The sequence below is a fragment of the Talaromyces amestolkiae genome (assembly GCF_001896365.1).
Source record: "Talaromyces amestolkiae strain CIB chromosome Unknown scaffold14.1, whole genome shotgun sequence".
Classification (NCBI taxonomy): domain Eukaryota; kingdom Fungi; phylum Ascomycota; class Eurotiomycetes; order Eurotiales; family Trichocomaceae; genus Talaromyces; species Talaromyces amestolkiae.
Window position 1 is genome coordinate 251,319 of NW_024468050.1, and position 22,744 is coordinate 274,062.

Genomic DNA, 22,744 nt, shown 5'->3' on the forward strand with positions numbered 1-22,744 from the left:
GAGAAGCAGAGTGAAGAAGTTAAAGCATGATTCCGTATCCGGTCTAGCGTTATCAGTCAGAAAATCGCATCACGTGCCGCCGTAGCCAGTTTGTTGTTTACTGACGTCGTTCATCTGCAACCACTTCTATCCACAATCCCCATCATCTTCAACATCCTTCCATCCTTTTTCACCCTAATTTCCTACTTCCATCGGTAGAGATCATTTATCAAAACCCCTTTTCTCTAGATCACCAAGCGATAACGGCTAGTTGCGACCAAGTGGGCGGCACCCGCCAAATCAATGAGCACCACCTTGTTGCCCCGGATACCGCTTCAAAAATCTTGTGTTGTCAGTTCAAATTGACACAAACCACTTTGACTTGTTGGCTGCATATCGAACCCCTCTTATCCATTATCTTTTCACGGATTGAAAGCCATTTTCATTCCTGTCCGTCAATCAGACAACTAGAATAGACGCCTTTGTCCTTATTGGCGATAATTCGTGTGGACAACTACTACAGATCCCTATCCCTGCTTTCGCTCAACACGCTCAAATCCAGGTCGACACCTGGCAAGATCATAAGTATGGCGTCTAACATAGACGACCTGGAGTACCTTGCGCCGGGCTTCGATCTATCATCATTGACTATGCCTGCATTGCGAACTGTCCTCGTCAAACATGATGTATCCTATCCTTCCTCCGCGAAGAAGGCCCAACTGGTTGCACTTATCGAGGAAAAAGTTCTACCCCAAGCGAAAAAACTTCTCCGCGATAGAGACCGTGTTCGCCGCACAAGTGCTGGAATTACCGATATGAGCAGTCAATCTAATTCTGAAGCAAATGGGGACGAAGATGAAGTCAATGATAGAGATTCGATGCCGCCGCCATCTACCGCCGGAAGCCGACGTGCACGCTCTCGACCAAGCACACGAGCATCGACCGTTGATACTGATGATAGTGCTTTACTGCAGGCTACACCAAGGCGTCGAGGCCGTCCTAGCAGAAGTACCCGAGCGTCGGATGCGGAAACCACGGATGATAACCTTGCGACTCCCGTTCTACCCGCGGCAACACCTAAAGCACGATCTACTGCTCGTAGAACTCGCAAAAGTGAAGCGGTCCCGTCATATGATGAATATGTTGAACGTACGCCAAGTATCAAGACTGAAAGCCGAGCGGGTAGCGTTTTCACCGATGAGAATCCTTTCCAAAGCGGTAGCTCGCCTACGTCTCACGAGCCGACCCCAAGAGCTCGAACCGTTAGCGGGGATCGCAAACGAAAAAGTACACCTCGTGTCTCAAGCGACGGCACTCTCGTAGCAGAAAACCGAGGTAAACGAGAATCAGTTCGTCCTATCAAGATCAAGCAAGAGGAGGACATCATCACGCCTAGGAAGTCGACTTTTGAGTTTCCCGTATCCCGCCTCCGAGCAGCCACGCCACACTTAGAGGATGAGTCCGAGCCTGAAGCTGGGGAAGAGTTCACTCCAGATGAGCAATTGGCTCTTGAGACAGCTAATGCTGAGTTACGAGCCGTCGTAAGCAGCCACCACATTGCAGTTTCATGGAGATTGCCCACGCTCGTCATCTTCTTTCTTCTATCTCTCTGCGGAGTCTATTGGCGTCATGAGAAATTCGAGATTGGCTTCTGTGGCATAGGCAAATCCAGATGGTCTCTTGCAGATACCAATGTACCCGTGTGGGCACATGTGCTAGAACCTCAGTGTGAACCTTGCCCACCGCATGCCTTCTGTTTGGAGAATCTTAAGATTGAGTGTGAAAAAGACTTTGTGGAGGAATACCACCCACTCTCGCTGAATGGCTTTTTACCGATCCCACCCAAGTGTGAAGTCGATAACGAGAAGACTGATCGCATCATCGCCGTCGCTAACAGGGCGGTCCAAGAACTCCGCGAACAGCGAGCTAAGTACGAATGTGGAGATGGTACCGAAGCCAAAACTCCGTTCATTTCAGAACCAGAACTCAAGAAGGTCGTCTCGCATAAACGTGGTCCACGCGCCAAAATGAGCGACTCAGAATTTGATGACTTGTGGGCGTCAGCTCTGGGAGAATTAGTTGCCAGAGAAGAAGTTACTACAAGCGGAGGGTAAGTCAGAAGCTCCTACTATCCACCCCCCCTTTCGATATGTACTTCAAATCCTATGGATCGTGTATTTTTATATCTGGATTCTGACAGGGCTCTGAGCACTAACAGTGATCGCCTCGCATTAACAGAACTTCATCCCGCGCCTTCGCAAGTGACTCACTCGCCAACCTTCCCATCATCTGCGGATTCCGCCGTCACCTCCGACTCTCTCTCATCGCGTATCGACTCCCTATTTTCATTCTAGTTCTCTCTGTGGTTGGTCTAGCCTATGTCAGAGCCGAGTTTCTCGCTCGACGAGCGGATATTGCCCGTGTGCCTGAGCTTGTAGGGACTACGCTTGACCGTCTTTCGACTCAAGCTGCTTTACATAGACGTGGAGAGGCGTTGGAGCCCTGGATTGCGATTGGTCAGCTACGAGATGATGTTTTACGCTCTGAGTTGAGGGGCAACCGTCGAGAGAAGCTCTGGAAGCGTGTGAAGGCAGTTGTTGAAGGCAATGCCAATGTACGAGCATCGGTCCGCGAAAGCCGTAGCGGGGATGTTGCTCGAGCGTGGGAGTGGACTGGGAGTACAGGCAATCATCTGGATAGTGTTCGCCGGGAGAGTGGAAGGGTGAGATTTTCCCTATCTCCCGGAGACGAGACCACGCCAGCGATTGACGAAGATATGAGCATTATGCGAAGCCCTAGGGCGTCGCGCAAGTGGGACGAGGGACGTCCAATATACTAATTTTCTTTCTACACCAATTTCTCTATTGAACGATATACCTTTTCATTACCCTGTACATATGCTTTCTGACGTATAATATTGATTCTTCTTTTTATTCCTTCTCTTTTGTTACACGTTCTTCTATTACTTGACTGTTTTCACCTTTGCATTTTGTACCAGTTTGATATCCTACATCGGCTTTACGTGGTTCATGATACTTTTCAGAGGAAGAGCCCTGACCTTCATTGAATGAAGATTTCTTTACCTTTATACCAGCAGTTGCAATGATGTATTGCCACTATGGTGGCTTGAGTAGTGAGCCAGCATTTGACAGATGAACATTGCACTTAAGACGAAGCTCACTTTCATGGGGCCAAACGTAGGCCTAGTTGAGACATGTTGCCTAATTTGGCAATACTGGGAATCGACCAACTTGTCTCGGCATACGCACACTCCAGGAAGAAGGACATTACTCGAAAAGCAAATTATATTTATGTTCTTCGGGTCTGGTAAAAGTGTAGTGTCATGAGCTGTGTGGCAGGATTGTGTTCCTCTTATTTCCCAAGTGCAAGAGCAATATTCGTTAATGTGGCCTTAGCCACCTACACATTGGGACTTTGCCAAATTAGGAAGAGTAGATTGGTGAGCTCGGTACTCTCTATCAACGATCAACACCCCCATCTTTGGAGAATTGATACTAAATGAAATGAAGACTATCTCGCCACTGCCCTCTTTCTACAAGAGTCCACCCATTCTCTTCATTACCACCGCTTTCCTTCAACCGCTCATCCCCTGGAACAGGATATTTCCTCACATTCTCAATCGCCCACCTCGTCTCACCATCCAACACCGGCGGAACCTGGCCCAAACCTTCAATCCTCGGCAGCCCAGCAAGCTCATACAGCTCACGGAAATAATTTAGCGTCTCCCCTTCATCCCACGGTATATCATGAAATTTACGGTGTTGCCTCGTGACAAGTTCCAATCGTCTGCTGAGCCATTCTCGTTGTTCCACGACGGATGGTAATGGGTGCGCGTTTCGACCTGAGAAGACTCGAGCGAGAGCTATGGCTTGGTAATTGAAACTTCTGAATGTGAGTGTTCGTGGAATACCGACTATACCGATGGTTGGGAAATCCGTGAAAAAAATATGTAAATAGTTTCCTACTACATGGTCGCGCTTGTAGTCGTAAAGTGGTGCCCCATTGGCTTTGGCGTTCCAGAATGGGAATGATGCTTTGTATCCTGTGCAGTAAATTACTTGGTCGATATCATCAATGATACTGCCATCTTCAAAGACAATCTCTCCTGTTGGGAGATACTCGCTGATTATGGGTTTCCATTCTATACCCTCCGGAGGCTCATTCCCATCCCAGCGTGAAGACGTGCGCCGGGATTGATAGACCGGTAAATGAGCGGTTTTGACGACCCCAGCAGTGACATCGTGCCCTGATGCAGAGTTTCCAATGACAAGAATTCTCTTGTTGTGATAGTGTTGTGCTGAGCGATATGATTTGGAGTGGACCACTCGACCCGGGAAGGCTTTGATATATCCTTCTAGACCTTTGACGGCTGGGACCTGCGAATGGCATTACATGGTTAGCTGTCTACTTGATCATTGAATAGTAGGTTACGTACGTAAGGAACACTATAATGCCCATTCGCAAAGATAACCGCATCAAACTCTTCTTTCCACCAATGATCCACATGCTCTACGGCATCATATTTTCTCAGTGTCAAACTCCATCGCTCATGACCCTTCTCTGGACCGCTTCTTGATGGGAGACGAGAGACGTCTTCCACCGTTGTATTGAGCTCTAGATACCGATCTAGTTTGAAATGCGTAAAGTAATTCTCGATGTACTGTTTTGGCACGTGATGCGGCACGAAAGGGCCATAGGGGAAGGGGATTTCAGAGAGGGACATTGCTATTGCGGGGACGTTTGTTCTATCAACAGAATATTAGTTGGGATGTTTGATGCTTAATGGCAGTAAACCATTCCAAACCCACGTCAACTCATCGTATATAGGAGTCTTATCCCATCGTTCTTGTGAAGAAGGCCCCGTCGTACGCGGTAAAGCATCCGGTATTCTCAAGGGAGGATCAATATCTGGTGGTAGTTTGCCGGGTTGTGGACTCGCGGCTGGACTTGGGTCTGCGTCGTATATCCTGTATTTTCAAAAAGTTCAAATCATTTTTAGCACGTCTTTCGATGCTCGGCAGTTTTGAGTTCAGAGCTGTCAGGGTTTACAAACCACGTCCCTCCCGCACTTCCCTTCCGTTCAAAGACCCGGATTGTCTCAAAGTATTGCTCGGCAGCGAAAGCTGCTGCTGTCGCGGCGCCTACAATTGGTACGTATATCAGTTCCGTGTTGATTCTGGATGGAGTCTGGGTTCTTGTATACCTGAAGCACCAGCCCCGATAATGGCCACGGATTTGATCGTCATACTCTACACAGACAGTACTTCTGAAGGCTGTGCCATTAATATCAGAAAATTGATGTTATGACCTCCATTAGAAATCAAGACCTTGAAGACCATATGTCCATGCAATTTGTGATGGCAGGCCGAGATTGCGTGATGTCTCCCCGCACGCTAGACGTATTCCAACCATCGTACATATTTACATGGACATTATCAAGTGAGGAAGACAATTTTAATCAGATGCTAAAAAAAAATGGACTTGGGGGAGTGGAATCATAGAGTAAGTGGGGAACACAGAGAGTTTTTCCATCCATATATCTGATCGATTTACGATTTGCGCTCAATTGTTGGAAAGAGAAAGCCCGATTCAATTACTATCTAGAAATTCATACACATTCATCAATCCGTTAACGAGCAAGAAAAAAATCCATGCAACCCTTATAACTCTGCACAGCACTTGCAAATACGTATCAGAAAGTCAAGAAACGAGTAACAAGAAAAAAAGTTCAAGAAAATGTAGATTAACTGCCGTTAAGTAATGCCGCCATGCAACATGTCATTCCATTCTGAAGGGGTATGTGGTTTGTAAAGGTGAAAATATGAGATATGCCAGCCCTTGAAAGTGATCAGAATATGATAAACGAAACTTGGATAAAGCACAAAGACTAATAGCTGGGCAATATGAGATAAATGGTAGGAAGAGGGGAGAAACCGGGACATATGCGTGAAAATAGGCATCATTGATTTCGTTATGAAAGATGAAATGCTCCTTGTCCCTCCTTAGTGGCTATAAGGAGGCGTTCGCGGAGTACTTCTAGACTGCTATAGTCGGGGAGTTTGAGATAGTTGACGCAGGTCATCACACTGGGCAAATAATCGTCTGGTGTATAGGGCGGTTCGCTGGGACGGCACACCACTGTGAACATAGGGGTGAGACTCTTGAAGCCTGTTATGTCGTTAGTTCTGTAACCACTCAGAGCGAATGACATGTAACTCACCTCCAATTGGAAGCTTGGGACTACCAGTAACAAATTGCAAAAAGTCTCGCCGCTGTTGAGCGTCCAGTTCACTCATTGTCTGTAACAGGTTTCGTACGCTCTTGCTATCCATGTTGAAGCCGTGGTCCGCTTTGATGGAATCCATCAGTGCTAAAGAAAAGATATTAGCGATAGCCTTCACTACAAAAAAAGGTTGGATGACTTACTCTCCATAGACCAGTCTTCTTCGATTCGTCCAAACAGCATCACCAGCTCATTCGGGGTGAAAGATCGCAATGCCGCGTAGGCAAAAACTTGCGAGAAACCAGAACGGAATGCCTCAATTTGTCGTTCCACACCCTCGCCTAATGTGAAGTCGATGACACGTTCTAGGTATATGTCGATATTACTGGTTTGTACACTCGTGTTGGAACCATCTTTCATCAACTCAATGGCGGGGTAGCCTGGAAGTGTAAAGTCTAAGCCCAGATCTTCAACTCGCACACCATCAATCTCTAATTCTTCAAGGGCCATCATTTTTTGGTCAGAGGTAAGGCCATAATCTTCCTCTATTTCGAACTTGGCGTCGGCGAATCGTTTGACAAGTTGCAAAGAGTTTGCGAGATCCTCATCCACTGTCTTGACGGCGCCCAAAGAGGGAACAAAGCCAGGAGTACCCACGCGGAAAAAAGTAGGATTGAAGTTGATGTCAATGATGCGAGAATCGAGCATGGATCGTGCTACGAATTTGCCAAGTGATTTGAAAAGTAGAAGCTGCTTGTTGCCAAGATCCGATTCGGCTTGTTGCTCACTCATAGGCGCTGGGAACAAACCGTGCTTCCCAAATGCATATTCGTTCTTGTCCGCAGATTCATTCTCCCGCCAGATCTTGAGCTTCTTCTTCGAAAACTCTTTAGAGACCGTGGAATAGAACTCTAAGGTCGGACCCAAACCAGTGCCAACTTCTTCGAAATACTCAACCTCAAGGATGCTTGCAGACGAGCCGTATAGCTCCATCACTTTCATTGCTGAATCGAGAATCCGAGATCGAGATATTCGCACCTTTTGTCGCTGAAGACGACCGAGAAACGGACGGTCATCACGGCGAATGTCACGCCGGCTGTCTTCAGGTTGTGAATTTTGCCAGCGCATCATCGATCGGGAGTAGCCAAAGGCTGTTGATTGAAGGAAGAGATGACGCGTTTCAAAAGGGAACAAGAATGGGAACTCGCGAGCAAGATCCTCACTCCAGTTAGGTAAGCAGCTGCTAGCTACAATCAACGGCTCCTCTAATTGTCGATTCAATTTAGCAGTCAATTTGTTATTGATGAATTGTGCCACTGGCTCTGCTTTGACGGCTACAAGTTCCTCGTTTTCAGCACGAAGGTCGTCAAGGTGTGCGTTCATCTCATGTAGGGCTCGCAATAGCTGCAAAATAGAACCAGTAGTATGTTCCTTGCTCAGGGACATGGGAAGGCCGGTCTGTTCATCTGTAGCATCTGCATTGCGGGACGTAGAAGAAAGAGAAGATGCTTCTGGCGGTGGGGGACCGGGCATTCGTTTGAATTGCACTGTATGCTCTGAAGTCCAGACATTTCGACCGCCATCCTCATTATGTGCTCGACTATGGTGAATAGCCCGGTAGACTGTCGTATCGTTCGTGATTGGTTCCCCATCGATACTGAATTGAATGTGCCAATCTTGTGGCACCGCCGCTACAGCAGCAGCATATGAAGAAAAAGGGCGACCTGCCATCGCCAAGGAATCGTTGCCCATGGCAGGTAAATCGGAGTTTGGCCCGGAGGAAGAGCCCTGACCGAGGGCCTGTGATTGAGACGGAGTAGCAACACGGGTACCATCCTCCTTGCGTGCGGTGACCTTTCCAGTAGACGCAATCTCCATGTTGACGGCGGTGGGTTCTGGACCAGGAGCATCCGAAAGTTCTTCATCTAAATCATCCACAATAGTGTTCAACTCCTCGTCCTGATCATCACCTGCATCTTCTTCATCGTCTTCGTCACTCAACTGTTTCTCGTCGGCGCACTCCAATGGGCGGTCGTCACTTGCTTCCTCACCAGCTTGATTAGATGGCTGAGTCCTGCTGGATCGATGAGTCCCATGCCGACGATCTCGTCCATCAAGCTCACCACGTAGCGCCGATAGAACTTCTTTGGGAAGGCCCCGATGGCTGTTGGAAGGTGGGTCATTCTCACCTGAACTCTGACTGGCATGAGGCGACTCACGTAATCGATCCGCATTGGCAAGCTGTGAAAGAAAGTCGAGATTACGCGACGGTCTAGGGCGCTCAGACAGACTGATCCGAGGTCGTAGAAAATCATCAAGCGACTTGAAGGTGGCAATTGCATGGATTGAGACCATAATATTCTTGTATGGCCTGGGAATATCTGATCCCTCATCAGCAACCAACCTGAGACGAACTTGTTTGCCAAGCATATAGGTTGCATTGCTCCTTGTGATTTCAAGAGAGTTGTGGCCGACAGTGATCACTTCAAAGTGTTCAGTCCTGCTGAGAAGATCGTGGAGTTTGTGAATCAACTTGCTGAACGGCGACGCCTGTGAAGCCTCCTGGGACACCATGGTACCCATAAATGCCTTGAGAAAACTGACACGAGCCCTGGGCGTCACGTCAGGTGAAGTAAAGTTTTCTACTAGTACATCAATAATACCAGATCTAAGAAGTTCAGCGCTGGTGATGCTGTCAATGGCGTCCCCGTTGAAATAAGACGCCAGCGTCTCAAACACGGGAGTGTAATCCGCGCCCCAACCAGCTTCTTGAGTAGATTTGATTTTAGAGGCCAAAGTCTGCAAATCTTTCAGGATCTTGCTTGCTTTATCCGCCATTGTGTCCGTGCTTTCCGCTTGCTCATATAGGTGGACGAAAGCTCGGGCAGTAGTAATAACATGGTCCTGCATCACATCATCCATACTCTGATTGACTAGTCGAGGAGCGTTGAAAGATTCCGAACTCTCTGATTCTGAAGCATCGTCGCCATCACGATCCTGATCTTCATCATCATCGTCATCTTCATTATCGTCGTCATCATCTTGGTCTTCTTCGTCATCCTCGTCATCCTCGTCATCGTTGTCTTCATCGTCACTGTCATCACGCGAGGCGTTTGGATCCTCGCTGGTGGCTTGGGAATCGGGTTGTTCTGAGGCGTGGATTGGGACAGTGGCTTCGCCTAGGGGCTTGACATCGGATGATATTTTCTCGGTGGATAATTGCTTTGCAGCTAAGTCGGCAATTTCAGCAATTACACCTTCTCGATGGAACTGATAACGATAGATATCGGGTAGTCGTTCGAAGAGTAGTTCGGCACATTGCAGAGCATACGACACTAATAATGGATGATCTTGCTGCGAGAGAATTGCCGCTAGAAAAGATGCATAAGGGACTGTTCGAAGAGCTTCTCGCAGTACATCTGCATCTATTTCTTGTAAAATCTTGAGCTGTGCTAGTAGGACCTTCTGCCGAACGCCCAAGTTAACCGTACTGGCATAAGCGTCGGTTAGAGTCGGCAAGAGAACCGTTGCAAATCGCTTTAACTCGGGTTTACAGTCCGTAAGCAATGCACGTCTCTTCTCTGCCGACTCCTTCAACTTGGACGAGGAACGTGTAGGAGCAAATCGAGATTGTAAGTTGATAGTCAAGGCGTTGTCAAAGCGGGACAGAGGCCCCTGCAGATTCTGAATCCCTGGGAGCAACTCGCATATTACGCCGAGGGTCTCAAAGACTTGTTCACGGGGACGATGTACCAATGCTTGCATGATCACAACATTATCAACCTTGACACCCGCTTCGTCGTCCTCGCGTGGTGCGGAGACTCCGGTAAGTATCTGGTAAAGAGTGCCCACAACGTCCATCCGAAGGAGTTCGACAGATAAGCGAGGACTAGCTTGTGCAACAATACCGAGGACTCGCAAAAACTGGGTGTGAATATGTGGCCCAATCAAGTTTGTCGTTCCAGGTACAAGAAGTCGAAGGATCGCCTTTAGCATGGCCGGTTCAATAAGCTCTTCGAGCTTTTCGGGCTTGTTTCGGAAACTCTCGACAATTCGCGACACGCAAAGACAAGCTTGTTCGACTACCCGCTGGTCGTTGCTTGATAGAACATTCAACAGCGTTGGCATTACATCCCGAATTACTGGAAATGAATCACCGGGGAGGCTTCGACAGCAGTTCGCCGCCGTGGTTACGGCTGTGCGTTGAGTGCTCGTTGGAAAGAAATCTAGATAAGTCAAGCAAGCAGTAAGGCCACCTTCACGAACGATAGATGCTGGGAAATCCTCGGATATTTTTGCTAGTGTCTAGATCTAGTTAGTAAGAACTTATATTTTGGACAAGGGATCGCACGTACGCTCAATGCTTGCTCCGCCAAATCAATGAACTGAATATCGAGTAGTTTTTGGCAAAGAACAGGAACTGCTCCACCATAGACAACATTCGTTACAGATCCTCGAAGGGCCTCCATCATATTGGCAAGACATCTACAAGCCAAAAGCATAATCTCGGGATTTTCCTCGCCAGTCTCACTTGGTTGCATAAGTTTGACCAGTTCCTTGACAAATGAATCTGGAGAAAATTGACCGGAGAGGTTGTCTTCGTTGGAAACGAGCAGGAGATCAGACAGTTCTTGCAAAGCGATCAACTGTATAGATGGATCTTCTTTCATTCTTAACTGGCCTAAAATCTCCCGTAGTCGTGAAGACATGCTAGTCATCATGCCCGTAAGGGCGCGAAGGGTATTTTGCAGGCCTAACGGTGTGCGAGATCCGAATAATGCGGTACGGAATGGGTCGCCATCATCGTCATCCATCAATCCAGTTGTATGATTGTCATCGTTACTCTCACTCGGCTGCGAAGATTGGTCGTCATCGTCCTCCTTTGAAGGATCTGCCTCGCTTGCTTGGCTATCAGCATCCTTCATTGGCACATCTGGGCTGTGTTTGGGCGAACGTTTCTTTGATCGACGTTGTGGCGATTGACTGGTATGGTTTTCTGTTCCAGTGGGGAGGGTGTCTTTTTCTCGACGAGTTGATTTACCGCTTCGCCCTGCTTTCCTTCTGGAATTGGAAGAGGAGGCTCGTACTCTAGAGGTTTCATCTGAGGGTTGTGATGAAGGACTAGAAGCAGAAAGATTAGAATATTATAAAAGTCTAAAGGTCAACAAAAAAATACTCACCCAGGTTGTGACATGGCGGGACGATTACGGGAGAGCTGACGAGATCTAGGAGCAGTAGATGGGGGAGCAGGACCTGTGCTCGAAGTGGCAACTGCTGTACGCCGTCTCTTTATCTTCCTCGGCGGTGAGCTAGGATGTGAGGGGAGCTCAGGTTCGTCCTGTGCTTGGCCACGACGTGTAGTCGCTTTACGCTTCCTAGAAGCAGGGCTCCCAGTTGGTGGTATCCCTGTGGTATCGGCGCTGTTCAAAGCGTTCTCAGCGCGTGCAGCGGAGCGAGTTCTGGGAGGCATCGGAGCGACGTTAGACGATGTTGCGTAAGAGAAAAGCACTGATGGAATGAATAAGGGAGAAAGTGGGATAACAAGGTGAATTTGAGAAAAAATATAACCCAAGAAGTAGTCAGACAAGCGATAATGACAGGTGGATGGATGTGCGCCAATATCCAGCGGTGTCAACCAGGGTTTTTTTGGGAAATTTAAAAGATGAATGGGGGAGAAGAATGATGTTAGCTATCAAACAAAGTGAGGTGCCCGAGCAATCACCAATGAAGGGTCTAGGAGAGGTACGCTCCAGAAAGCATGAACCTGGCCGGAGATTGTCGTCTGAACTCCAACTAGTCCGGAGAACCAGAGCTCTGGCGGTGACGTTCAGGGAAACCCCGAGCCATAATCAAATAAATCGACAGTCACAAAAGCACGACACGACGGAACAATGCAGCAAAGACAAACCCACGCACCTTAAGGTTGGACCAGCCGGAATGGATTGTATAGATCCCGCAGATGATGGCGGAGCGGAAAATGCGGAGAAGGACGACAGAGGATGTGGCTCACGAGAGTCCTGGTAATCGGCAACAGTCGTTCGTCTGGCCATAAGTAGCTGAGAGCTTGGTCGAAATGCTCGTCGTGACCGCTGTTAACCCGCCATCCGCAGCTCTTGAGAGCGGGTCGGTGGAAGAACAGGCAGAGCGACGAACGTTCGGTAGAATGTCGATGAGGAGGATGGCGGTTAGCGAGCTGTCGTCGAGTGACGTTGCAGGAATGGAAACTCGGCGACCGATGGTGTATATATACTGTCAGTTACGAGACGGATCGAATACGGTGATTATCAGGGCGCATCGGATAGTGCTGAGACGAGACAGCGATGGTTGGTTGTGTTGGATGGATGTTGGCAAGAGGAGGAATGAGGAATGGTGGTTGTGGTGGTGGTGGTCGGGCTGCCAAATGCTTGGAGGTTTGTCCGGAGAGCGTCAGACTGCCGAAGTGCAACACTTGGTTCTGCCACCAACCGATTGGCAGGCCAACCGACTGATATATAACCCTGCAAGTAATCTCTTTTTATTCCCGTGGGATCTTCTTTAAGAAGAAATAAGTTCGTTCTTGGTGAACAGTTGGTATATGGAAGCATTGGTCCACGATGCCTGCCATTCCAAATCACATGCGGAGGAGCTTATCGCTGACACAATCTCTCTCTGAGTCCTAAGCATTGATCAACTACGTATCTACCTATCTAACGTTACTCTACGGCAGCTCTCAAAGGACCTTGTTCAGTTAGATCAAACAATAATAGCTTGTCTCGTAGCAGCATTAATATATCACGAACATACTGCTATTGAAGGTCCTCGTCCCTAGCTGTCGACCATCCGTTTCCGGCGGGGTGCCTGTACTCTCAGGCAGTCTCACCTGGGTGACCAACAGCATGGTCATACTGTCATAAGTCTCAAGGCAACAAAAAGCATTCATTAGGATGACAAGAAATCCAAGTAAAGTATATCCAGAGATGTTCCGCGGATTATACAATATATACGCCATAGTGCTTCCCTTTTGAGACACCGTTGACGTCCGACACGGCGGAAACTCCGCCTAGACTGTGTATAATCTCTGCTTATTAACCCACAACTCTAAACCATCTTTGAGTCATTCTCCTCTGTTCTTGTTTTGAATTTTCCCTACTCCCATATCCCGATTGCGTGCTTTCCTCTCCAAATAAACCACTGCAAAAGATCCAGCAGAAAACTCCCAGCCATTCATCCAACGATAGTGCATATCTGCCTACCAAAAAGCATCCCGCGACCCCGCCGCCGCATCCGACAACGGTCGGTCTCTCTGCCGAGATTTTACCAACTTTGTCGACCCCGGACTCTACGTTCCTCAGTTCTTACAATATATCAACTTAAGGATATCCGACCGATAGTTAGTTCGTCTCCATTGTGGTTGACAGGGCACCGCTCTCCTGCACACCGCGGTCGCATTCGTGAAAATTTCTATCGTTGGCGTCATCGCGATAGCCACTCTATCTCCGATCGCCACCGGCAACGGTTCACTTACGGCTATTGCTGACGAGCAAGCAACAATCACCAACAATATCAAGACCTAGAAATACGCTTCATCTTATTATATAGTTAGAGTCATGGCGACTCCGTCCTCTACGAACAGCCAGGAACTGGCTCCCTACGTTGGCAGCCTCGATACATATGAGTTCCCCGTACATCGTCTGAAGCGAGTGATGGACGATCCAAGCAAGACACCTTTGGTATTAGTCGCAGCTGGAAGTTTCAGTCCTCCAACCTATCTACATCTTCGAATGCAGTATGTCATGTCTATTATTGTATGTTATGAGCCTATGCTGACCTGATACAGAGAGATGGCCGCAGATTATGCGAAATTCAGTACAAACTTCGAGCTACTAGGAGGATACCTCTCACCCGTGTCAGACGCATATAGGAAAGCAGGTTTGGCCAATGCAGAGCATCGGTATGTCTGACGATATGGGAACAAATATGATACAGTGATGGGCGGAGTACTGATACTTTATAGTCTCGCCATGTGTCAACTCGCTGTCGATGAATCCTCCGATTGGTTAATGATTGATCCCTGGGAGGCATTGCACAAGGAATATCAGCCAACTGCCGTTGTCCTTGATCACATCGACCACGAAATAAATGTGGTGCGGCAGGGTGTCGATTGCGGCGACGGTACCCGAAAACAAGTTCGAGTAGCGCTTCTAGCTGGCGCTGATTTGATCCACACCATGTCAACGCCCGGAGTCTGGAGCGATAAAGATTTGGACCATATCTTAGGTCGCTACGGTGTAAGTTTTGTCAGCTATGCTGTCTATACGATACTAACGGAAACCAGGCTTTCATCGTCGAACGAAGCGGCACTGATATCGATGAAGCTTTGGCCGCATTACAACCCTGGCGCGACAATATACACGTCATCCAACAACTCATCCAAAACGACGTAAGCAGCACCAAGATCCGTCTGTTTTTGAGGCGTGAGATGAGCGTTCGCTACTTGATCCCCATTCCTGTGATTCGCTATATCGAGCAACACCGTCTTTATGAGGATGACGGTTCCGGTAGCACGACCTCGGTTGATAAAGGGAAAGGCCAAGAAAAGACTGCAGTCTAGTCTCATCCTTTCATACCTGAGATACCACATTAAGCTTGTGCATGCCCTTAGACCATACTGTTAGACATTTATAGATGTGAGCGCCCCTTCCCCACTTGAGTGGAAGAGTCATCATTCGGTGTGCTCTCTCTCCCATGGACGATTGGGGGTCATTGGGGTTGCTCATGGGCTCGCGTCGGCAGTGGCATGCCTGCTTCAGCGGAGCCTTCCTTGAGCGCATGAAACGTTTTCCGTCTGTACATACTTTGATTCCCCGTGCTATTTACATTTGCATTGCCTTTTTTTTCTCCTTTATGTCGAATACCCTCTATTTGTTGACCGCCTGGGAGAATTGCATACCGCCACATTCAGAGAAAGGATTGCCTTGCTCGCATTGCTTGCTGGAATCTTGATGAATTTTGATTTACTGTCGGAGCATTAGACATCGATCCAAAGTCAGGCAATATAGGTGAAAATCAAGGAAGTCACGATCGGCCACGTCGTGTCTATTTTCAATGTACTGCTTTCCACTGTAGATCGAGTGTCTTTTGTTCCGAGGAACACAATGGGCGACCATAGCAGGACCTCCGCATCCCCCCCGATATGGAAAGAGGCAGCCGCGCTCCTTCCTTCAGTGTACCCCCCTTTTCTCTTCTGCTTCTGCTTCTTCTTCTCTTCCTCTTCCTCTTTCTCTTCTCTTCTCCTCTCCTCTTCACTTCACTCGAACTCATCGACTGTATACTTCGTATATACTCAATTTTGCATCTCAAATCCTTTACCTGGTCTCAATAGTCGTCAGAATATACCTGTCAGGTTCCCCCTAGACTTAGACAGTGTTCCAGCTTCATCTTCTGTGTGAACTTCAATCCAAGGCATCATGGCTTCTCCTCTCATCCGCTTCTGTGTTGCTCTTTCGATCTTCGTCCTCGCCGTCCAAGCAGAACAGATGCTTGCAATTGCTCCTGTGACGGCTCTTGCACGTCGGGAAGGCTCTGGTAAACGACCACAATTTGGTCACTGTCCGGCGGCTACTCAGACCTTATGCCCCGATCATGTCGGCTGTTGCCCAAGTGGCGCCGCATCCACCCATTCTCGTGGTATTCCTGTTTGCGATGAATCATGCAAAGGGGGCCCCAGCTGCCCACTAGGCGGTTGCTGTCAAATTGGCTACGTTTGTGGAACATCCAATAACTTTTGCACTCCTGCGCCGCCCGCTCATCCTCAACATGCGATCGAAGCACCTGTGACTACTACCGCCTCTGACCCTGTCGTAATCCTTTCTACTCCGGCACCAAGTGCAGTGGAGTCCGCCCCAGATACTATTAAAACCGTATCGACTACAACGACTACGCCGAAACAAGCTTCTCACGAACTGCCTCATGAGACCGAGTCAACTGGTTCGACTACCATCAAAGCCAGCATACCAATTGTCCAAGCATCCTCTCCTCATCGCTCGGGTGGTGCTATCGCAACATCTACCACTGCCACTGCCACTGCACACGATGGCTCAAAATTCGTCGGCACAGTTAGTGGCGCGGAGACAAAAGGGTCCAGTCCATCTGCCCAGGCATCTAGCTCTGGGGCGACCTTCATATTCATGAGTGGCACATTTCTGGTCGGAATTTTACTGGGCACGTTTTTTATTGTGTTTTAATACGGGACGGCACCCGGGCTGCCATGATGGTGGCAGAGCCCCGAAGAATGAGATTGTTATTCTTACTCCGAAGGATTCTTGTACATCCTGTTTTCATGAATGATGATGTTGATTAATTGACGATACATTCTTCATGTGATCATGTTGTTTGTTTATAGAGTATTTTAACCGTACGACAAACATGTACTACGTTACACGACCTTTCCTGCCACAAGATCTACGTAGATAACGAAGAGAAACGAGAGCAGAGTGGAGGCAGTTGCTCTGCAACGCCAAAGTATTGTTCATGTGAGACAAATAAACTATCTATATACGTATCCCTACAATGTAGGCATATATATCCAACCTGTAGTTGGATAAAAAAAAAAGTATTTTCAACGAGATGCAATTCAAATCAAACGTAAATCCACCGATGCTATCATGACTCATTTTCAGCTGGTATATGTGAATGAAACTAATGGGTAGACACGAGTCATATCATGTCGTTTTCTCGGGATTCGAGTCGGGAAAGATAGAGGGAGAGAAGAGGGAAGGATGGATATCTTCACCCGCGACGAAGCCTAGTATACGTGTTGGATCGGCATCATCCACGACGCTGATGACTAAATGCTTCTTTTCTCCATTCTCGTCATTGCTACTGTTCTTGTCGTGTTGAGGAGAGGGGGATGAGAGCATCATATCACTTATCCCCATCGTCTCCTCCAACACCTCTTTTGTGTGCGAGATGCTGGTCGAAGCGCGGATACTCATCCATTTGCTAGCGTCGATCGATACGCATGACCCTTGAGACTGCAGATCGGTTACCAAGGAGTCGACTTTGTGTGTGCTGGTACACGAGCGGAGTAAGCGCGGCGGAATGATTTGTGTCGGTGATAGTTTCACCCATGATTTTGAGGACGGGTTTTGTATTGCGGATAGAAGGATGTCGAGGATGCGGATTTCTTCGTTGTCGTTTGAGGTGGGATTGGCTGATGGATGCCGACTTGGTGTAACGGTGGGGATGCAGTCTGCAGCCACGAAATGGTCGGATGTGCAGATCGACCCACCATCACCGCCATCGCCGTCATCGGCTTTGCCGCTGCTGCTGGTAGTATCGTCGAGAGAAAGCTTCATACCCGCGTCTTCTAGTGATACAAGGCTGGGCGACGTGGTCATCGACGTCGATGGGGTCGAAATCGCCGAATTGATGGCCGCCGCAGTCGCGGCTGCGGCTCCTATGGCGCCGCCGGGATGATACCCCTTGAACACCTCTGCAGGACCCAGGCCTGGCGAGTTATGCAGCCTTTGAGCTGTTGCGAGAGCCAGCGCGTCACCGAGCGCGAGTGCGACGGTCGTCGAGCTTGTGGGTGCTGATAGGCCGAAGGAGGCTTCTTCGTCGATGTGTAGAGGTGCGGGAAGGAGGATGGTCATGTCGGGGCTGTTGAAGGAGAGGAGGGGACAGGTAGAAGGGTGAGTGTGTGCTGTTATTGCTATTAGGGGCACGGTGGGTGGGATATGAGGCAGCATTAAAAGCAACTCTGCCGTGCGGCCAGAGAAGGAGATTAGGAGGAGTGTGTCAATCTGCCACGATCAGCATTTCTTTTCTTTCTAACAGGGAGTAGGAGGAACGAACAGATCGAATAACGCCCAAATCGCCATGCAGCGCCTCGGTAGGATGCAAAAAAACACTGTGAATGCCAACGCTGTTCATCGTCGCCTCTAACTTGCGGCCAATCTTGCCGCTCTTGCCTACTCCACAGACCACCAGCTTCCCGCCCCGGTGGATTGTGTGAACGAGTTGCGAGACTGCGCGCGAAAGATTCTTTGCGGCCAGGTCATTGGTGCGGTAGAGGTACTCGAGGTGGGTGAGAGCGTCACGTTCAGTGGTTATGACATGGAGGGCTGTGGAAAGAGCATCCCCGTGGCCGGCAGCGTGGGTGTAGGGGAGAGACATGTTGTTTTAGTGCTCGGACTTGCGTTCAGGGTATGTATAGGGTATCACGAGACGGATTCAGATGAAGAAGAAACAAAAGAGAAGAAGAACGAAAAGTCCGAAGGGCCGATATGTATAGACAGTCTGATAATCAATCAGGAGGGGCTCGTTAGCATACCCCCGCGATAAGAAGCATTCCGACGCATACTGATTGATCGATCGGGGAATCAATTGTACGCAGGACGCAGAAAGTACGTGATCTTCAGTAAACACGCATGAATGCTGTTAGGCTAAGCGTAAAGGTGTATGAAAAAAAAAAACCGAGTACGTAGAGGGGTTGGAGTAGTGGAGGGTTATAAATCAGAAAGAAATCGGAGATATCTTATCCTTTTTTTCGTTCCCATGTCAGGCTGCCGCGGGATTGGATGACAGCTACACTCGAGCTCAGCCAGGCAGCCACTTCTCCTTTTAGTTATTCTAGTCGACAGATCGATTGAGATCTCGACTGGCGTTAACGGTAACTTCTCCATACAGAGTAGTGTTCTACGACATCATCGACAGCACGATGGGCGTTCCCCTTAATACGCGCAGTTCCTTGGATAGGCCGCGTTCGTACCACTCAAAACGGGCGTTGCGATCACGACATCGCCCGCTGTTCTTCCTCAGTGAGGAGAGTGGCATGCCCAGAAATAGAGTGCGGGCCGCTCGGGATTCTCCGGTCTGTAAATACTACATAGCTGTACATTGTATCAGGTTGACAGATGTAACTAATGCTAGTTGCTAGTGAAATCGCCAGTGCTAGGCCAATGTATGTACGAGATATGACTTGCATGTGCCGGGCGAAGCGGCCAATTTCCGTCCCCGGTGTACAGCCCCGCACTCTCATAACCCTAACCCTACCCATACTGGATACCACTGAAAAAATACTGTACATATGATACACTCTATCTATTGCTATACTCCGCACTACGTAGTGAGACAGACATTATTGTAGAGGCTTCACCCCCTTATGGATCGCCGCAATCCCAAACGACAGATTCTCGTACCCCCGGCCCGGGATCACAAACCCAGCCTTGGCAATCATGACCCTGAACTCCTCCTGGCTCGGAAACTTCTCAATACTCTCGACCAGATACTGATAACTCGCCCTGTCCCCCGCCACAAGCTGCCCAATAAGCGGGATGGCGCTGAAACTCCATCGTTTGTAGACTTCGTTAAAAAGAGAAAAGTCCTGCACTTTGCTGAATTCCATGCATGCAAAGACGCCGCCAGGTTTGAGAACGCGGAAGGCTTCGTTAAGAGCGGCCTGTTTGTCGGTGAAGTTTCGAATACCGAAGGATACGGTGTAGAGATCGATTGAGTTGGAGGGGATTTGGGGCATATGTTCTGCGTTCGCGACCATGAATGATAATCGTTTCGTATTGTAGTATGGCGTATCCAGACTTCGTTTGCGTCCTTCGGCTAACATGTCTGGGTTAATGTCAGAGACTGTGACGCGAGTGTCTCTATCGTTGTTGATGTTTGTTGCGTGATCCAGCATGCGAAAGGCAATGTCGCCTGAGCCGCCGGCGATATCGAGAATATTCCACCCTTTTTGGCCATCGTTCTCGGACTGTGTTGATGAGACTTTGGGCGAACCGGGGTTCAAAGATCGCACGAAATGATCTTTCCACAGACGGTGGATACCCAGTGACATGAGATCGTTCATGGTATCGTACGAGCTTGCAACGGAACTGAATACGGCGCCAACTATATAACGTCAGTTGGTTGCAAATGTCCCTTGTTATACATAATAACACACCTCTCGACTCCTTCTCCGCTTCTGGAATATTCTCAAACCCGAAATGCGTCATTCGGGACTCTGCGTCTGATTTTTGTGATGGCGGTATTTGTTGATTGGCACGTATGGAGCATGAGAAGCAGCGGTACTGCTCTGATAGCGTTGCAGCGCTGCGACGAGAAGTCGCGCGGGCTGACATTACCCTCCATGATATTTTGGAAGCCATTGCTATTCTTTTGACTTGTTGTGAATTGATGAGGTGAGAGACCACGAGATCGAAGCTTGATTTTGTCTGAGCCGACGGAGCTTGGACCCTGGCTTGGCGTCTTGTTCGGGACTAGCACTCATCTCTTCACATGCCTACGCTCTACAAAGTACACTCATAAGAATCCAGACGTATAAAATTACAGTACGAATTAAAAGATACTACAGTACACTAGCCACGCTTGGTAAACGAAATGAACAAATCTCCCGGAACCCACAAAAAGTGATTTGTCGACTTGCCATCAAAGGTACTACCGTCCTCTCCGTCGGCAAACTTGATATCAAACGTGGTGATAAGACGTGCAACGGTGCTTCGGAGGTTCATCATGGCGAGTGGACGGCCAATACAGCCATATGTTCCTAGAACAATTAGTCTTCGGAGTCAAGGGAGGGCGAGAAATAAGACATACCGACTAGGAACGGCGCAAAGGCGCTCTTCTCCTTGACGAGTTCGGGCCGTGAGTACCAGCGTTCGGGGATGAATTCTTCTGGTTTCTCGTACACTGCCTCACCTACTGGTTATTAGTTTAAGCTATTCAACACCTGCGAAAGTACGTACTTCGTCCAATGGCATATTGAGGACAGAAAACAGACATATTGCCTGGAACATGGACGTCATCAATCCATATACCCTCTGGGGGCGTCTTGCGTTGAATAATGCCTGGCACAGGAGGATGAAGTCGAAGGGCTTCATAAATCACGCCGTTGAGGCGGTCGATATGTACAATCTTTTCGTTTAGGACGTCACCAGATGGGTCAGTCATGTAGGGCGCTACTTCTTTGCGCAGTTGGTCGAGCTGGTCGGGGTGCTGACAGAGCTCGAAAATGATGCTAGACAGGGTCGTTGCGGTGGTATCACTGGGTTATTAGCATCCAGCTTCCCAACATAAGTGGTAAACTTACCCGCCAGCGGCCATCATAAGCTGAGAATCGCCAACCAACAGATTCAAATCTTCCTTGGACACATTCTTCCCCTCCAAAGGCGCCAAAAGCGTGGATGTGATATCCGGAATATCAGGTGTATTCTACATAATCAGCTCTGCGCGTGTCGAGGAGGCTAGCAAACTAACCTTCATTCTAGTGATGATCCGCTCACGGCAAAAGTCCAAAAACCTAAACCAATCTTTGGTCGCACCGGGAATGACCTGCGCCATTCGAAATATCCATGTCGGGAGAGCATACGACAACGGCTCGAAGCCTTCGGCCAATAACCGAACAGACCAATGCAACTCATCCTTTTTCAGCATGTCGAAGGACTGACCGAATGCCAAGTCACCGACTATATCGAACGAGTAGTTATTGAACCATTGCACGACATTGACTGGTTTGCCTTCCGACTGGGCAAAAGTGGCTACCAACATATCGCGATACTTGCGGATACGCTTCTCGTAACCGCGCAGAGCAGTATCGCCAAACGCCGCGCTCCAGACTCGACGACGATTGTCGTGTAGTTGTCTATCGCGAAAACTGTGTAGGGACACAAAGGGGTGAGTTGCATCGTAAGCATCACCTTTGGTACATGGCGTACCAGGGCCGTAAACGGCTTGAACACCCTTGGGGTGAATGATTGAAAGATCCGAAGAGCCAGTGCGTACAAAGTCGCCATATTTCTTGTGCAATTGCAGATACTGGCGCGAACTGTCGGCTTTGGCAAACTTGACTGATAAAAACAACGCTGAGATGCGCGTGCCGAATGGGCCGGGGAATTTATTCAAGGGATGAAGAAACTGACGATAGACGAGCAGGCTGGAGTATAAACCAGCCAGAAACGAAACCGATAGAGTCGTCGTTGTACGTAGAACCTCAAAAAGGGGTAAGTGGTGGCGGAAATGGAGCAGAGCCACCGTTGCAATTATGGCGGCGCCAAAGGCGTTGAGATAGCGCTGCGGATGGAGATGGTGTTCTCCCCGGTTGAAGAAGAGAATGTGTACAGCCAGACCAAGGGCAAAGGCAGCTACCAATTCTCCTTTGGACGACATGGCGATAGCAAAATAGGCAAAAATTGTTGGTAGCAATATGAGTCCACAGCTAGTAGCTGCACAATCCCTGTCTATGTTGGAGAATTTTCAGGCTAAAAGTGCATGGGGGTTTATTATGGGGATGGCGGCGCCAAAGGGATGAACATAGGTACCATCCAATCCAGGTCACTGTAGGGTGTATAGATGGATATTAAAAGAGTGAAATATCTCAGACTCGTACGACTGACAGTTGAGCGTCTCCACAGACAACAGACAACTAAGGTTGGAAGTTGGAAGCAAAAGGAAGGTTGGCAGTAAAAAAAACATGGCGGATTCCAGTCGCACGGATCGATTAAATAAACTAACCAACTAGCGGCCCATGCT

General features: G+C 48.6%; 7 protein-coding genes across 7 annotated transcripts; 3 read left to right on the forward strand and 4 right to left on the reverse strand.

Annotated features, from left to right (window-relative positions):
* Nucleotides 1-566: 566 nt before the first annotated feature.
* On the forward strand, nucleotides 567-2,818 carry BHQ10_007055 (uncharacterized protein; the record flags this gene model as incomplete). Its single annotated transcript, XM_040879709.1, has 2 exons — nucleotides 567-2,089; nucleotides 2,218-2,818. The coding sequence occupies 2 exons, from the start codon at nucleotides 567-569 to the stop codon at nucleotides 2,816-2,818; spliced, it is 2,124 nt and encodes a 707-aa protein (XP_040735559.1).
* A 676-nt stretch (nucleotides 2,819-3,494) lies between these two features.
* BHQ10_007056 (uncharacterized protein) lies at nucleotides 3,495-11,693 on the reverse strand (the record flags this gene model as incomplete). The annotated part of the gene is made up of 9 exons (XM_040879710.1): nucleotides 3,495-4,376; nucleotides 4,436-4,745; nucleotides 4,809-4,967; nucleotides 5,054-5,141; nucleotides 6,043-6,168; nucleotides 6,221-6,370; nucleotides 6,427-10,528; nucleotides 10,579-11,344; nucleotides 11,404-11,693. The coding sequence occupies 9 exons, from the start codon at nucleotides 11,691-11,693 to the stop codon at nucleotides 3,495-3,497; spliced, it is 6,873 nt and encodes a 2,290-aa protein (XP_040735560.1).
* Nucleotides 11,694-13,809: 2,116 nt separating this feature from the next.
* BHQ10_007057 (uncharacterized protein) lies at nucleotides 13,810-14,813 on the forward strand (the record flags this gene model as incomplete). The annotated part of the gene is made up of 4 exons (XM_040879711.1): nucleotides 13,810-13,988; nucleotides 14,040-14,153; nucleotides 14,217-14,490; nucleotides 14,538-14,813. The coding sequence occupies 4 exons, from the start codon at nucleotides 13,810-13,812 to the stop codon at nucleotides 14,811-14,813; spliced, it is 843 nt and encodes a 280-aa protein (XP_040735561.1).
* Nucleotides 14,814-15,669: 856 nt separating this feature from the next.
* Nucleotides 15,670-16,446, forward strand: BHQ10_007058 (uncharacterized protein; the record flags this gene model as incomplete). The annotated part of the gene is made up of 1 exon (XM_040879712.1): nucleotides 15,670-16,446. The coding sequence occupies one exon, from the start codon at nucleotides 15,670-15,672 to the stop codon at nucleotides 16,444-16,446; it is 777 nt and encodes a 258-aa protein (XP_040735562.1).
* Nucleotides 16,447-16,923: 477 nt separating this feature from the next.
* BHQ10_007059 (uncharacterized protein) lies at nucleotides 16,924-18,379 on the reverse strand (the record flags this gene model as incomplete). Its single annotated transcript, XM_040879713.1, has 2 exons — nucleotides 16,924-18,006; nucleotides 18,059-18,379. The coding sequence occupies 2 exons, from the start codon at nucleotides 18,377-18,379 to the stop codon at nucleotides 16,924-16,926; spliced, it is 1,404 nt and encodes a 467-aa protein (XP_040735563.1).
* A 964-nt stretch (nucleotides 18,380-19,343) lies between these two features.
* BHQ10_007060 (uncharacterized protein) lies at nucleotides 19,344-20,211 on the reverse strand (the record flags this gene model as incomplete). The annotated part of the gene is made up of 2 exons (XM_040879715.1): nucleotides 19,344-20,107; nucleotides 20,160-20,211. The coding sequence occupies 2 exons, from the start codon at nucleotides 20,209-20,211 to the stop codon at nucleotides 19,344-19,346; spliced, it is 816 nt and encodes a 271-aa protein (XP_040735564.1).
* Nucleotides 20,212-20,574: 363 nt separating this feature from the next.
* BHQ10_007061 (uncharacterized protein) lies at nucleotides 20,575-22,381 on the reverse strand (the record flags this gene model as incomplete). Its single annotated transcript, XM_040879716.1, has 5 exons — nucleotides 20,575-20,762; nucleotides 20,813-20,914; nucleotides 20,962-21,260; nucleotides 21,306-21,427; nucleotides 21,473-22,381. The coding sequence occupies 5 exons, from the start codon at nucleotides 22,379-22,381 to the stop codon at nucleotides 20,575-20,577; spliced, it is 1,620 nt and encodes a 539-aa protein (XP_040735565.1).
* Nucleotides 22,382-22,744: the final 363 nt, after the last annotated feature.